Source organism: Pongo pygmaeus, chromosome 4, assembly GCF_028885625.2.
Source record: "Pongo pygmaeus isolate AG05252 chromosome 4, NHGRI_mPonPyg2-v2.0_pri, whole genome shotgun sequence".
In the NCBI taxonomy this organism is placed as follows: Eukaryota; Metazoa; Chordata; class Mammalia; order Primates; family Hominidae; genus Pongo; species Pongo pygmaeus.
In genome coordinates, this window is record NC_072377.2 from 5,147,415 (window position 1) to 5,164,503 (window position 17,089).

The window sequence follows — 17,089 nt, forward strand, 5'->3', positions numbered from 1 at the left end:
CCGTTAGAAGAAACTCTCTCTCAGATCCTTTGCTAAGCACTTTTTTATTTTTAATTTAATTTTTATTCTCTATTGAAACGTCTACTTGATATTCAAAATGACCTCCTAAGTAATCAGAACCTCTGTCTGAAAGGAAACAAGTGCTAGCTGTGAATGGTCTAAATAATTTACAGCAAAATTTTCCTGTGAAGGGCCAGATGGTAAATAGTTTAGGCTTTGCAGGGCACACAGTCTCTGTTGCAGTGACTTAACTCTGCCATCGTGAAAGCATTCACAGACGATCTGCAAACAAATAAAACTTTATTTACAAAATGAGTCAGCTGGCCAGATTTGATCTTAGGCAGTAGTGAGTTTTCTCATCCTGGATCAAAACAAATAATGACAAAATTGCTTTCCTAAACTTTGACCTCAAAGCTAAGAGTGCTAAGTTCTTGAAGGGCTGCAAAGTGAAGTAGTTTGAGGCTGGCGGTTTGTTTTGACTCTTCCAATATTTGTTCTCAGGGTTACTTTGCTGGGACACCTTTAAATTGAAGGGACTCCATATACATATTTAGATTTCCATTTTACCTTTAAAAATTAGGCAGGTCTGGTCCCCAGTACCGTATGGCACCAACCCACGCGCTGGCCACTCAGTGCCAGGAGGCCCTTTTAAGGCAGACATGTGTGCTCCAGTTTGCCCAGGCCCCTCCCCTCCCTCTCCACCCCTCCCTGAGACTGACAGGTAGCTGTGAGTTACTGCCACCACGTTAGATGGCCAGTCTTAAACTCGGTCCACTCGTGTGTTGTGCATCTCAGCTCCCAATCTGGCCTCTATAGCCTGGACTCAACCACCCCTCTTTGTTACCTGGAGACATTCATACTGCAGGATGAGCGCTGAAATCCGTGCACAGCTAGAGGAACTGGGAAACACTAGTCATTTTAAAGAATGTTGTTTCTTTCTTCACAATGAAAAGAGACTCATTAAGCACTGTTCTGGTCTTACTGTTTTTAAGCACACCCTAAGAGTGAATCCTTTTACATCAGCCATTCTTCTTTTTTTCCATCTGTTTGAACTTATAGAAGAGGGCCCCTGGTATCTCCATGTGATAGACTCGAAAAAATCTCACTCCCTTTCATGTTACACTGGACATAATTAGAAGTACGTAGAGATCCCCATTTATCAAGCGTGCAATGTACTCAGGACAAGGGAAATTCTGCCGGGAGGAGATTTTGGAGACTTCCAGGCACTGCCCAACCCCCCTTCAAGGTAAGTGTAAGCTCCCTGAGGTGTGAGCTGAGGCAGACACTTGTTAGGCATTGGCAGAGGGGAAGGGTGGCAGGTGTTTTAAGGTCCCTCCCAATGCCAGCCTTTATGTAAAAATATTTGCACTTTGAAGAATGGTTTCAAATAAATGAATAAGAGAGGGAATGTGTGCTGCTATGGAATGAGGATGCCCATACACAGCCAGGCGGTTCTACTGCCCCTGCCTGGGGTCCGGGGCTTCAGGACAGCCCTGGCAGGGCGCCTGCTGGGAGCTCTCTTTGGGTACCCACAGACTCGCGACAGGCTGGGCAAAGAAAGCTAGAGCCCAAGACACCATTTCCCCCATTCATCCCCCTCTCCAAAGTGTGCAAAAGAGGCAACGTCAAGCTAAGCTGGCTGTGAAGCACACTGGCACCAAAGGGCAGCTGAAGGCCCAGGATCTGCATAAGGTGAGTGATGGGAGAGCAGCCAGGGACGGGGAGCGCCACACGCACACACGTGTGCAAACATGCACTCCCACGCGCGCAGTCCTACGGGCTCACAGCGTGTACTCGCGCACACGCAGTCAGGTGTGGATGTACACCCGCGCACACCCAGGCACATGTACACCCGGGTGCTCACACACCCCATCCAGCTACGCAGAACTCTGGCCAGGCTGTTGTCTGCACACCTGCTGCCTCCTTGGCCACCCTGTCCACACAGTAGCCCGATCGACCCCCGTGGCGGCCGAGACCCAGGCCCATCCGCAGCCCTGAGGCCTCCCTAGGGATTGCACCCAGCAGCCAGTCACCGGCATCCGCGGCCCGGCCAGTTGAGGGCGGCCGTGACCCCGGGGCCGTGAGCGCCGCCACATCCCGGGGCAAATGGCGCGGGGGAAAAGCTTCCTCCTCGGCCTCCAGGTCTCCGATCACTCCGCAAACTCCAGAGAGACGCACACGTCTTTAAAAGCAGGTCCGCGGCTCTCCCACGTCCTGGCGCCCAGTTTTCCGCACGCAGTGTCCCCACAGCTGTGCCCGGGCACAGAGGCGCGGCCAGACCGCACTCCGCGGGCTGCAGGTGTTCCGGCCTCTGGCGGCGCCGGTGCGGCCCCCGAGGTGGGAGCCCACAGAGCGACTGAAGTAGCTGGAGTCCCACCGAATCCCCAGCCCCAAGGCAGAGCAGGAGCGCGCACCGGCGGGAGGTACATGCTGAGCATCGCCCGCGCCGGTGCCCGGCAGCCTCTCCAACCGTGTGGTCCCCGCGCGGGCAGCGAGGCACGGACTGCAGGCCTTGGGCAGCTCCATCTTCCCGTGTCCTCCTCCCCTGGCGCTGCCCGCGGTCTCCCGCCTTTCCTCTGCTCCCCGCTCGCCTCCGCCTCAGCGCCCCGCTGACCTCGCCTCCTCCCCTCCGCTCTTCGTCCCTGCACTCTCCCCTCGTCGGTCCTCTGACCCCCCCTGCCCTCGCCTCCTCCCCTCCTCTCTCCCCTGCCCGCCCCGCGCTCTCCCACGGCTCCCGCCGCCCCCGCCCCCCGCGCCGCGCGGAGCCCCAGTAATAACCCCGGCGCGGCCGCGGAGTCGCTGTGGGGAATCCTCCCGCGCTCTGCCTGGGTCGGGTCCTCCCTGCCCGCTCGCACGCTGCCGGCCGGGGACCCTCCGGTGGCCCCTAGCCCGTCGGAGCGCTCCTAGATGAAGCCCCGCGCGCGCGGATGGCGGGGCTGGGCGGTGCTGTGGCTGCTGCTGGCGCAGGTGGCCGAGCAGGTGAGTCCCGGGCGCTCCCGCCAGCGCGGAAACCGCGGGTCCCGACAGCGGGAGGCGAGTCCCCCGCGACTCCTCTCCCGCGGACCCCGCCGTCTCACCGCGGTGTCGCCGCTGTTTTCCGCAGGCACCTGCGTGCGCCATGGGAGCCGCAGCGGCAGCGCCTGGGAGCCGGAGCGTGCCGCGTCCTCCTCCACCCGCGGAGCGGCCGGGCTGGATGGAAAAGGGCGGTAAGTCCGTGAGGTGGGGGCTTCTAATCCTTGCCATTTAGCAGCTCGTAGTCCCCGTGCCGCTGGTTTATTAGGTGCTGTGAATGTTCATGACTCTGTGGAACCCTACTTTTAAGGTGCTGTTGTGAACTTTTTTTTTTTTTAACTGTGTGAGCGAGCCCCGATGAGTGGACTTCCACCAATATTTACATTTTATTCCCTGGCAAAACGGTTTGCCAGAGTTATTGATATAACATTAGGAAAAAAGGGGAGGAAGTTCATTTTATTTTATTCTAAAGAGCTTAGGAAGAATCTAAAGCTGTTAATATATGCATCAAAGCCGTCATAAAGAGCAAATTACTTTCTTTTCCGTCCCCTCCTATATCCTCGGATCCTCCTTCCCGTCCCCAACATTTCCTCCTTCTCCTCCTTTAAAATTAAAGTATTTCTCTATCGTTGCTTATTCTCAGTGAAGGAGATAAAAGAAGCGCTTAGCATCTCAATACCAAAGTTAAGGCTCCAACAATCAGGGCGTACTTGAAACATAATAGTGCCGGAAATGGCTAATCAGCTTATTGTGACACCATCAGCAACGTTCATGTCCTGGGCCACAATTTGACATGACGGCAAATCTTATTCTTTTTCAATGCATGCTTTTACTTCTGCCACTTAAAAGTGACATTTGCAAATTTGCAGTCTTATGAGAAGGGATCTCCGTGTCTTCATTACTGCATCAGGTAAATGAGAAAGCAGGTGTGTCGCACTGGTTGCTAGGTGGTTTTTTAACCTGAACCCATCTAATGACAGTTAATAAATATTATTTTGCATTGTTACCAACAATAAATTGCCGTATCAAATGTTATTATTAATTGACTTTTATGGGAAGAACTAGGTTTCATTCACTGTATTTCCCGAAGATCTAGAAAATTAAAGAGTTAATAATTCAGAATTTCTCAGTATAGTTACTTCAATTTGATAAAATAACATAAAGGCAAGCACTTAATATATGCATTAACTTTTGAAATTATTCGCTACCAAATGAGTATACAAATAGTATATAAGGTGACCAATATCAGATTGACGCTCACCATAGGACCTTTTGGAGAACCACCAGAGGGCGCTAGGTGCAAATGATATAAAATGTTAAAAAAAAAATTGTCAAGGTGAATTTACAAGAGAAAGTTAATTATCTGTCCATTTACAGACTATCTTCTTGTGGTTGTCCTTGTCCCTTTTAGGGTTTTGCTTACAATACTAAAAGTTAATTCTTACAATTTTAAAAGTTAATTCTAATTCACCTTTTTAAGTAAGATTTTTGTAAAAAAAAAAAAAAAAAATTCTAGTTCCCTAAAATCATGAAAATTCCAGAGGGACTCAGGAGATTTTCACAATAGTTCATGGCATTTATGAAGTTTTATTTAAGATAAAGCACATTATAGACACAGAAGAAAGAAGAAGAAAAGCCAGGGCTTCCTGCCTAAGTGTGCTTTTCCCCTGAAGCGATTCAATCTGCTTCAGCATCCTCTCTGGGAGTGGGGTGCCAGCGTGCTGCTCTGAACACCTGGCATCTCAGTTGTTGTCACAGCCCATCGTCTCCATGACAACCACTTACCTGGCTTGGTAAGAACCTGAAGGGGAAGAGGCAAACCCTTGCTGAAGTTCTAGCCCAGTGGACACAGCACACCCTCCTCCCCTACCTTCTATGCACTTTAGCTCCTTAATTATAAATGGCTAGCGTGTGAGTCTGGACATCCACAACAAGCTTCTATGCCAGCAGAGAAAAGATCCTGCTCAACAGTGTTGCCTGTTTCCCTCTGACCTGGAGCAGAAGAGCTAGAAGACACTTGGTGACTGCTGGGGTCAACTTACTGCTGCCTGTCTAGGTATCCATTAGACAAGTTGTTTCTGAAATAACTAATTGTAGCCATACATTTTGTTTAAAGTAGCACATGACTCAAACTATTATTGCAGATCATTCTTGGTGGCTTAAGTAATTACAAAATAGCAAAGAGAACAAAGCTGGAGGTGTCACACTACCTACCTGACTTCAAACTATGCTATAAGGCTACAGTAACCAAAACAGCATGGTACTGGTACCAAAACAGATATATAGATCAATAGAACAGAACAGAGACCTCAGAAATAACACCACGCATCTACAACCACCTGATCTTTGGCACATCTGACAAAAACAAGCAATGGGGAAAGGATTCCCTATTTAATAAATGGTACTGGGAAAGCTGGCTAGCCATATGAAGAAAACCGAAACTGGACCCTTCCTTACACCTTATACAGAATCTAACTCAAGATGGATTAAATATTTAAACATAAGACCTAAAACCAAAAGCAATTGCAACAAAAGCCAAAACTGACAAATAAGATCTAATTAAACTAAAGAGCTTCTGCACAGCAAAAGAAACTATCATCAGAGTGAACAGGCAACCTACAGAACGAGAGAAAATTTTTGTAATCTATCCATCTGACAATGGGCTAATATCCAGAATCTACAAGAAACTTAAACAAATTTAGAAGAAAAAAACAAACAACCCCATCAAAAAATGGGTGAAGTATATGAACAGAAAATTTTCAAAAGAAGACATTTATGCGGCCAACAAACATACGAAAAAAAGCTCATCATCACAGGTCATTAGAGAAATGCAAATCAAAACAACAATGAGATACCATCTCACACTATTTAGAATGGCAATCTTTAAAAAGTCAAGAAACAACAGATTCTGAAGAGGATGTGGAGAAATAGGAACACTTTTACACAGTTGGTGGGAGTGTAAATTAGTTCAACCATTGTGGAAGACAGTGTGGCGATTCCTCAAGGATCTCAAACAAGAAATACCATTTGACCCAGCAATCCCATTACTGGGTATATACCCAGGGAATTATAAGTCATTCTACTATTAAGACACATGGACACATATGTTTAGTGAAGCACTATTCACAATAGCAAAGACTTGGAACCAACCCAAATGCCCATCAATGAGAGACTGGATAAAGAAAATGCGGCACATATACACCATGGAATTCTATGCAGCCATAAGAAAAGAATGAGTTCATGTCATTTGCAGGGACATGGATGAAGCTGGAAACCATCATTCTCAGCAAACTAACACAGGAACAGAAAACCAAACACTGCACGTTCTCACTCATAAGTGGGAGTTGAACACTGAGAACATATGGACACAGGGAAAGGAACATCACACACCGGGCTTGTTGGGGGGTGAGGGGCAAGGGGGGGGATAGCATTAGGAGAAATACCTAATGTAGATGGCAGGTTGATGGGTGCAGCAAACCACCATGATACATGTATACCTATGTAACAAACCTGTACGTTCTGCACACGTATCACAGAACTTAAAGTATAATAATAATAAAAAATCAGTGGTCACATGCTCACTAGTGAACATAACAATGCAGAGAGCATAAAATAGAATTGTGCTAGTTTCTCTTCCTACCCCCCTCTGCCTTTACTATTTGCCTTCTGCATTTTGTCCAGATAATCTACAAGAATTTACTTATTGCCCTGTGTTCCTTACAGGCTACATTTTTATTTCTTTTAAAGGTCACTTTGGCTTCAGAGCTTACAATGTACTTTGAAAGCTCGTTATATTATGAACTTTGCCTTATGTGGTGAAATAATCTTTTAGATTTCATTCTTTTAGAGTATATTTTTTACAAGTTTTAAGGTATTCCTTTCTATGCCTTTATTGTAATTTAGTTACCAATTATCTGTTGTTGATTATTGTTTAAAATTTTACCTCGTTACAAATAATGCTTCCATGAAAATATTTACATAAACTTTTTAAAATTCATCTGGGATTATTTCCTCAGGGTGATTTCCCAGGTCAAAGGATTTTGCAACTCATTGCCAAAGCTGACTTTGGGAGGGTAGTGTCATTTTTCTTTCCTGACATCAGCAGTGTTTGAAAGAGGTGGCTGGTGGTGGACTGATTTTTCATTAATGTGATTGATTTCTATTTAGAAGGCTATACATCTCCTGCCACCTGCCCCACCCTTCTCTCTCTGTTTTCTGGATTCTCCTTCCCTGCTATCCTCTTAGGGTGCTCATGAACGTTCCTTTGCTCTTAGAGAGTTACAGGCTCTGTCTTTGAGTCTGGAGCAAGCTGCAGTCAGGTGCCATCTAAGCAGCCAACTGTGGAAAGAGTGAGAAGGGTGGAGCTCATCGGAGATGCTCCTGCTGGGTGGGCGAGGCGTGGATCTCTGGCCGTCTCCCCCAGCCTTTTGGAATTGAGCTCTCCCAAAACAACCAGGGCCTCACGGGAGCCTTGCAGGGCTTCTTGGAGTTCAGTTTGCCTGAACGCTGAGGTTATGAGCCTACCACTTATATATATGAGTTTTTAGACAGGACAAACTTTTCCTCTTGCAGGATTATTGTGTTTGGAGTCTTTCAAATACGTCTTTCCCATTTATGGAAAAAATACTGTATTAATAAAGACACCAAATCACTGGGAGAATAATTAAAATACATAAATTTACAGTGAAATTAATTATATGAAAAACGTTGCAATACTCAAAGCTCATCATTTCATAATTATTTCACTATATTTGATAATAATCTAGGCTCTTGAGGCCACTGGCCTCTTTTGCATCTGTATGGTAGAAATACCACACATTGGGGGCTGCTGCATATCTCTGTGCACTGCATATTCAGTGACGGCACAGCAGTCATTGAAATCAGCCATGAGGGGAAGATTTACACTAGGGAAATTGGCAAATGCCAAAATCCAGGTCATTCTTCTCCAGACAGCAGGTTGTTAAATGTTTATTACCGCAGCATTGTGTTTATGTAAACGTGGCTTATCAGTAGTTACTTTGCATGATAAATATTATATGTGCCCCCAATAAAGGACAAATATTGTCTCTCTTCGAAATAAAGGTCATAAGAATATGACTTATTTCATCTGAGAATAATTTGATTTTTTAAAGAGTAATCACCTTTTTATACACAATAAAATGTGCTAACCTGCCACTGTTTGGAACAAGCCATCCTGCTTTCTGTCATCCTTCCCCTGACTCAGCTACAGTGGTAGGAGCTGGTGGGAGGTGAGGAGCATGCCCCTGAGTGGCTGGGAGGGCAGGATGACAGCTGTTAACATCACTGCATCACTGTTGTAGGATTTCCTGGCTTGGTAATAGCACATTATGGGGCCCTTGTTACAATTCTTTTTTTTAAACTGTGATGTTCTGTATTCCACACTTTGAACTCAGTATGGATAGGTGTTGCATTTTTCTTTATCATTTTTGACTGGGTGGAAAGGTCATCTGGTAAAAAATATTATATCTTAAGACTTCCTGATTCTTCTCAGTATTCCGAAATGACTCAGCCTCTTCTCACTCTTTTGATTTCAGAATATGACCTGGTCTCTGCCTATGAGATTGACCACAGGGGTGATTACGTGTCCCATGAAATCATGCACCATCAGCGGCGGAGAAGAGCAGTGGCCGTGTCAGGGGTTGAGTCTCTTCACCTTCGGCTGAAAGGCTCCAGGCATGACTTCCACATGGATCTGAGGACTTCCAGCAGCCTGGTGGCTCCTGGCTTTATTGTGCAGACGTTGGGAAAGACAGGCACTAAGTCTGTGCAGACTTTACCGCCAGAGGACTTCTGTTTCTATCAAGGCTCTTTGCGATCCCACAGAAACTCCTCAGTGGCCCTTTCAACCTGCCAAGGCTTGGTGAGTACAGCGCAAGTCCCAGGTAGGGAGGCGAGGTTGGTGATGGCGGAAAGGAGAGCGTAACCAGGACTTTCCCTCGAATTCGCATAGATGTTCTTCTAGTACTGCAGCACAGATTAAGCAGGAGGAATATTGCCAAGTAAAACTTTCCAAAAAACATTTTGTGCCTCTTCTGGCCTGTTTGGAAACAGTGTGCACACCCACCCTGCTGCTGCTGTTCTAGAATTATTGTGGAAGAGCACTTCAGCTTGAAAATTGTGTATAAGAACCTCTGGCCAAATCTGAATTCTTTAGCTTCTTAAGGGATGTTTTTACTCTAACTTACAGCTTCTAACTGACAGAAACTGGAGAAATGTCTTCATTTTGAATAAAACAACACTATTCAAGAGATTGGCCATAAGGATTATTTGATCAGATATTTGAAAGACTTTGAATACTGTACATCTTTCATTCTGATGATGATAATCTGCTTACACATTAGGGCATTCATCCATGGCAGGGTGTTGCTGGTCTTCCTGGACTGATGAATCCAGGGGTGCATTCCCCATGTCCTGCATATCGGGTTTGGAATGGCACATCACTTCGATGCTTCTGGTGCTGCGATTTACAGGGACCCTAGAGTGGAGGGCTTATGGCCGAGCTAAGAATCTACCTGCATCCCTCAGGCCTACCCAAGTCAAAATCTCAATGGCTTGCTTTTTACTTTTCTTAAAATATTTTCATATATTTAGGGAGAAAAATCTTAGGAGATTCTTAGATTCTTGGCAACAAATGAATTGCTCAGGTGCAGAGGAGCGAAGTGGGACTTAGACAGCAGAGTGAAAATGTGCAGTCAACAGTTAAAGGTCTTGAGGATGTTAAAGTTTTGGCCAACAGGTCTGGGACATTTATTGCTTCTCTAGAAAAAGCTTTCACTGTGTCTTAAATTTCCTTCCCTCTTTGAGGAGAGGGAATTCAGACCCCACATCTCATAAAGATTTTGTGTGTGTGAATTTTGGATGCTGAATTCATAACCAATTCCTTAAAATACTGAATATATGCAAATGCTAAATCCTGTAAAAAATTTTTTTAGGTGTTAACATTCTGCTTTTTAGGGAAATTTGATATGAGTTGATCTCATTGCTATTTCACTTGCAAGAAGTTTTTGGGTTGAGTTGCCAGGGATAGGGTGGTGGTTATTTGGCACTCTTGTTAAACATGAAGACAATGGGGCTGATTTCTTCCACACTCTCCCAAGAAAAATAAGTCTTCCTTAACAGACTAGAGCTCTTCATGAAATTCACAAAATGAAGATACATCTTCCTTGGTTTTCTTTCACAAGGGCTTAAGCCAGAAATGGAAGCCATCTGTGTGGCAGCGAGGTGTGCCGTGCCCTTTACACTTGGGTAATGTTGGATTTGGTTGTGGAAATTGGTGAGGTGCTTCTTGCTAACCCAGCAGGGATGCAAGCTCCCTGAGGCCCCTGGGTTTCCCTGAGCCAGGGAGGCTGAGCTGTGCCCTGGAATCTGTTCCCTGAATCGAGGTGGTTTCCAGTAGCTTGAAATTTCTGGCTCTTTTTGAGCTTGATCAGAGTTAACAGGAAAAGTTAACAGTAAAGTAAGTGTATAATTATAATGAAAGATAAGGAAATTATAAATAACAGAAAAAAATGCTTCTCTGGATAATAAACAGTGGTGTCTGATACTGTAGCTGCTGGAAGAGAAATTTATATTTCTTCTTCATTAATCTTCCAAATACTTGTAGTCCAGCTTTACTGATATTTTGTCCATAGATGGTCACTACAAATGAGACCTCAACCAGACTTAAGAGTGTGAGGCTTAGTGTTTTCGTCATAAGACAGGACAAATCAAAGGCATTTGAAAGAGCCCTGTTCTTATTTAGGTATCTTTGCAGAGCCTAGGGGTGATCACTTTGAAAAGAAGATCTCTTCCAGCAGGAAATGCTCTATATTCCATTCTATCTGTTTAATTTGTAGGATAAGAATATTACTTTCAAGTTTAAAAATATATTGCTTAATTATTACATAATATCTTGTATCATTTAATTAGAGAAAATGGTTTACAGTTGTGAGACAATGCAATTTCCAAGCTGATACATCGTTTTTCACCCTGGTTCTCAGATTCTGCATTTGGAAGGATTTTGCTGTTGTCCACTAATGATTGGTTTGAGGAGTAGTGTGAAAGTGAATCATTGAAGTGTTGTCCTATTCATAGTAAGTAAATATTCATAAAGAAGAAAGGAAAAACTAAACAAACATAATACATTAAATCTCATGTTCACAATGACAGTTTGAGTACTGAATGACCTTGAGAACTGCGTATGGCTGCAGCCCAGCAGACCTGGGCCCCAGGAGTTTATTGTCTAATGAGAGAGGCAGGACACAGGCAAGTCCCCTACAGGGGGAGGAAACAGGGACAGACATGGGAGCCAGAAGGACCCAGAGGAGGATGCCTCTGCGTGCCTTGCAGGTAGGTGGAGAGTGTCAGGGTAGGATTTTGGAGACTGTCCGGAAACCAAGTCCAAGCCCTGTCCTCATAGTAAAGTTAGAACATGATGCCCATAAATGAAGGAGTAACATGCAGTCCTGTAGAAGACTGCTGGCATCTGCCAAGCTCACAGATCCTGTTAACACCACCTATAAATGTTAAGAGCTTAACATTTGCATATTAAACCCAAGTATAATATATTCAATGAGATCTGTAAACCCTAAAATTGTTTCTAGAGTTTACCCTGGTATTGCCACCAAGTATCTTGACTTAAAATATTTCTTATTCAGTTAAATAAGGATAATTTTTGGAAAAAGGATCCCTGTTATATTTATGTCTCTACCAAATTGTCATTAGAGATCTGTTTGTGGTCACCAACCATAAGCACATAAATGTGTGTCACTCAGGTACTTTCTAGTACTTGGTTAAATAATGGGCAGACTTAGAGGGCTAGTTATAAGTAAGAGACAATGATGACCATGGCAATAGCACAAAGAACAATAATGACATATTGAATGTTATACTCTGCTAATAGCTTTACAATTGTTATCTCACTTAGCTTGAAGATAAGTTGAAGAAATAGGTACTATTTTAAAAACAGCTTTATTGAGATGTAACTCACTCCTTAAAGAGCTAATTAGCTCTATTCATTTAATAGAGTTTCACCCTTTAAAATGTATAATTCAGTAGTTTTTAGTATATTAACAGAATTGTGCAAATATCACTAGAATCTAATTGGAGACATTTGCATCATCTCAAAAATAAACCCCTCATGGTCAGTTCTCACTTCCCCTAATCTCCCCGTTCCCATCCTAGGCAGTATAGGTTTGCCTAATCTGGCCATTGATTATAAACAGAAGCATACACTAGGTGGCCTTTGTGACTGACTCATTTCACTTAGCATAACGTGCTCAAGATTCATCCACGTTGCAGCACATATCAGTACTTTATCCTTTTTTATTGCTGAAGCATACCACATTTTATTTACCTGTTTATCAGTTGACAGACATTACTGTTTTACATTTTTTGGCTACTGTGAATAATGCTGCTATGAACATTTGTGTACAGGTTTTTGTATGAACATGTGTTTTCATTTCTCTTGGGTAAATACCTAGGAGTGTAATTTCTGGGACATATGGAAACTCTACACTTAACATTTTGAGGAATTTTCAAACTGTTTTTCATATTAGCTGTACCATTTTATATTACCCTAGTAATGTCTGAAGTTTCCTATTTCTCCACATTCTTGCCAAACCTTGTTATTGTTCTCTGTTTTTAAATAGCCATCCCAGTGAGTACGAAGTAGTATCCGTCGTAGTTCTGATTTACTGGGTAGAGATTATTGGCTTGTGAAGTGGGTTCACTGTGCAGAGGTTAGCAACTTGTCTGAGTTTGGTGAGACAGCAACTCCCACACACAAGTTACATGAAGTGGGTTTATTACTTAGAGATAGGTAAGGCAGCAAGGGACAGCAGAAGCCTAGGAATCATCACAGGCTGGTGCACGAGGCTCAGTACAGCTGCCTGAGTGGATGAAGTCTTGTCTGTGCATGCAACGTGGCTGAGGCACCCAGGAAAACAGCCCATCCTGGGTTTTATACCTGGGCACATGACGTGCTGGACAAGTTTTGCAGTTCAATCATCACAACAAGTTCTACATTTCAGTCATCATTCATACCACAAGGCAGGGACTGCAACAGAGTCCAGGTTGTTTCTGGCCTTTCCTCCCTATCTCATGATGTTGTATTTCCAGCACATTTTGCAGTCATTCTTGAGAACGGCAAGGAAGAAAATGGGGAGGACTCAGTTGGTCCATCGTCATCTGTAGAACTGTTCTGCATTGGTTGACGGTTTTTTGTTGTTTTACTTTCAGCACTTTCAATATGTCATCCTACTGCTTTCTGACTTCCATTGTTTCTGGTGAGAAGTCAACTGTTTATCTCACTGTGGTTTATTATGCTCATTGCATTACGCATAGGTTAGTATGTATATTTTGGTATCCATTATGCATATGTTGATATATTTAATGATGTACCACATTTCTCTGAGGCTCCATTTATTTTTTCTTCATTCATTTTTCTCTGTCTTCTTTGTTTATCTTCAAGTTCACTGATTTTTTCCTGGCAGCTCAAATATATTATTAAGTCCCATCATGAATTTTACATTTTGTGTATTGTACTTTTCAATTCCAAATTTCTTATTTATTTCTTTTAAAAATGTATCTTCATTCAAATTCTCTGTACAACATTGCCATCATGGCTTCCTTTATTTCTTTTCTCTTATATATTTATTTATTTATTTATTTATTTATTGAGCTGGAGTCTCGCCCTGTTGCCCAGGCTGGAGTGCAATTGCACAATCTCAGCTCACTGCAGCCTCTTCCTCTTGGGTTCAAGTGATTCTCCTGCCTCAGCCTCCTGAGTAGCTGGGATTGCAGGTGCACACCACCATGCCCAGCAAATTTTTTGTATCTTTAGTGGAGATGGGGTTTCACCATGTTGACCAGGCTGGTCTCGAACTCCTGACCTTGTGATCCTCCTGCCTCAGCCTCCCAAAGTGCTGGAACCACAGGTGTGAGTCACTGTACCTGGCCCATTTTTATTTTTAATGTATTTTTATCATATATATTTAAGGTGAAAACATGATGTTTATAGACACACACACACACACACACACACACACACAGAGATGATTACTACAGCCAAGCAAATTTATCCATTATTTCCCATAGTTCCTTTTGTGTGTGTGTGTGTGTGTGTGTGTGTGTGTATGTGTGTGGGGGGTAAGAGCACCTAAAATCTACTCTTTAGTCAAATTTTCAGTATACAATACAGTATTATTAAGTATAGTCTTCCTGCTGTACATTAGGTCTTTAGACTTATTCATCCTATGTAACAGTAAGCTTGTATTCTTTGACCTAGTTCTCCCCATTTTTTCCTCCTTTCTGCCACTGGGAAGGAATGTTCTAATCAATACTCTACTTGCTACTTCTATGTATTCAACTTCTTTTTTAGATTCCACATATAAGTGAGACCGTATAGTATTTGTCTTTCTGTGTCTGGCTTATTTCACTTAGCATATTGTCCTCCAGGGTCATCCTTCCTGTCATAAATGGTTCTTCTTGGTTGCTCACAACTAAAATCTTTATTATTTTTGACAATGCCCTTAGGCAAGAAATTCCCACATTCTGCTCCAAATAATTTCAGGCCATGGAGGCAAGCTCCTTGTTCATGCAGCCTGTCTCTTCTCCTGGGCAAAACCTCCAAGACACTGAATTGCAGATGGGACTGCTAGAGTGGCTTGCTTCTCCTACTGTGACACCCATACTCGATGAGTAGAGCTCTGGTGGGTATGGTAACCCCTTGTCTTCCCTGGTTTTGCTTCCTCTCTTGAAAGTTTAACCTACAAGTGAGATGGAGTGGAGGTATTCAGGGTTTCCTTGCTGTTGGCGTGATAAGCCTGGAGAGTAGTGTAGGGGATGCTTGGCAGAAGAGAAACAAGTTCTCATGGCCATGCCTGCCTGGAACAGAGCTTCTGCAATACGGAACTGAAGGAATTTCAGATGCAAGTGGCTTGCCTCCCTTGTGGTGCAAATGGAGTCCCAGAATAGAAGTTAGTTGGGGGTAAGGAAATAGGGATTCCTTATCTTCTTGGCTACACATGCCTGGAGAAGAACTTCTGTTGCATTTAGCTGGGGCCAAGGTAAAGACTTGAGCAAACCATGGCTCAAACACTACCAAATCTCACTGTTCTGTTCAAGGTTTATTAAAATGTTTTTCAGTAATTGTTTCTCCATATTTTATGCCCTTAAGATAATTTCCAAGGACTTTAAATGGTTGAAGCATGTGTGTGTGCATGCATGTGTGTCATTTTCAGCAATAAGTGGTTCTTTTCACTGGGGTGAAATCCCACCTTGCTCCTCAAATTGCCATTCTGGAAGTCTGTCTTCAATAGACACTATTATTAACATATTTTACAGATTATGATCCAAGACCACTTTATTATCCCCATTTTACAGATGATCCCAAAGCTAATTCTTCAAAACATGGGAATCTAGAACTAGCACTTGAAACCACAGTACCATTTCACTTCCCTTAATCATGAAGCTGTTGCTGCCTTACAGGGACCTGTGAGCTCATGCACATGAATTTGCATTGTGTCACCTGAACTTTCTCTAAGGGGTAATGACTTTCTCATTGGTTTCCACCACTTCAGTACCATCTTCCTCAGCATCTAATGCTGTTTGAGCTTAGTGACCACATTTGCAGTATGTAATGTTAAATTTGCAGTGTGTAAATATTAAAGCACATATGTGTACTTTATTCCATAATTATTTATTTACAGGTTTTTTAATACCAGACTATGAACTCTTCAAGAGTCCTTTATTATTCATCTTTGTATCCCAAAGTTCTCGTTAAACATTAACCTAAATTCATTTTGTTCTTGTAATGCATGATTGTATTTCCAATTTACAAACAGAAATCCTGTATCTTCTCAACCTCTATTTTTGGGTATTAATAAAGGTAAAATTAGTTTTATAATCTACTTCATCTGATTTCTTGCTATGATTAATGTCAAATTGTAAATTTTCTTTTGAAGTATATAGTTTATTAATAAATGGTTCAATCACTAGGGTTTTTAACAAAACTATTTTTTAGAAACTCCATTAGTCAATATTTTTAAGTGAGGTTTGTTTAAAAATGTTTTCTATTGCATATGATGGGAATAAATTTTTCTTAGGATTTTCTGAAAGCTCTGTACTTGGATTAGAAAAAAAAAATATAATCTGTCGACTGCCATTGGCATAAAATCTGCATGAAATGTAATTCCTCTTGCATAAAACATGATGTTTGTCAAGGCATTAGTGCACAGGATAGGTATCATTTTTCTTGAAGTCTAATTATTGTTTTCAAAAATGTTGGAAACTTGTAAATGTTGTAATTCTTAGTTCTGTCTATACTCTCACTTGATTTGACACTTATTCAGGACCCTGGTTTGAATTGTACTGGGGTTTATTTCTAGCCACAAACTCCAGGGATTCCCTGGAAATTCTAGTCATTGAGAGATTTTTCTGAAATACTCAATAAATCCTAGGAAACTGTCTGAAATGCTGCCAGATTTTCAACTGACTTTAAAAAATGTTCTTGAGCCAGGATAATAAAATAGGAATAGAAAGGAAGAACCCACATGGGGGATGATCAGAAGAGATACTATGATTTTTGAAAGAAAGGTGTCACTATCTGAGAAGACTGCTGATGGCATAAGCAGATGAAAATGTCAGTCTTGGGAGGCATGTGAGACAGGTGTTAGGTTTTTGGATAAAGAATGGCCAAAACTGGTGGTGACTAGGAAATTTAAGGTAGTTGTGAAGAACTAATTGAAAGTGTAGATAATTTCTTACTTTTCTGCTAATTACATAAGAAAAAACATAATAGTGCAATTTGGAAATTAACAGAAATGAATATATTTCATTAGATCAAATAATATTTCATAATGTAATCTTTCATCTTTGAAGTGATGACAGATTTTTCTATTAATTTACTGTTAGTTGTAAACAAAAATTACATGACTAGATAAATTTAGCTGTAAAATCTATGGTTTTGTTCCACTTCTCTCATTTTTGAAGTGATGAAACTGAGATCCAAGTGGAGTGGAGTCACTTGGTCAATATCACAAAGTCCAGTGGAATTCAGACAGGTCTAGGGTGCGTG

The 17,089-nt window shown here is 42.5% G+C and overlaps 1 protein-coding gene across 6 annotated transcripts in view; it reads left to right on the plus strand.

Annotated features, from left to right (window-relative positions):
- Positions 1-2,714: 2,714 nt before the first annotated feature.
- ADAMTS16 (ADAM metallopeptidase with thrombospondin type 1 motif 16) overlaps positions 2,715-17,089 on the plus strand; it is a 174,912-nt gene continuing 160,537 nt past the window's right edge. For 2 of the 6 annotated variants that reach the window (XR_010126359.1, XM_063664642.1), the window contains exons 1-3: positions 2,746-2,979; positions 3,104-3,206; positions 8,568-8,893. Coding sequence is in view for 5 of the 6 variants with exons in the window: in XM_063664642.1 (XP_063520712.1) it covers positions 2,908-2,979; positions 3,104-3,206; positions 8,568-8,893 (501 nt within the window). In the remaining variant the exon portion in view is untranslated. Of the gene's footprint in view, positions 2,980-3,103; positions 3,207-8,567; positions 8,894-17,089 lie in introns of all 6 variants that reach the window. The other 4 variants (XM_063664644.1, XM_063664645.1, XM_063664643.1 and 1 more) reach the window with 4 other exon arrangements.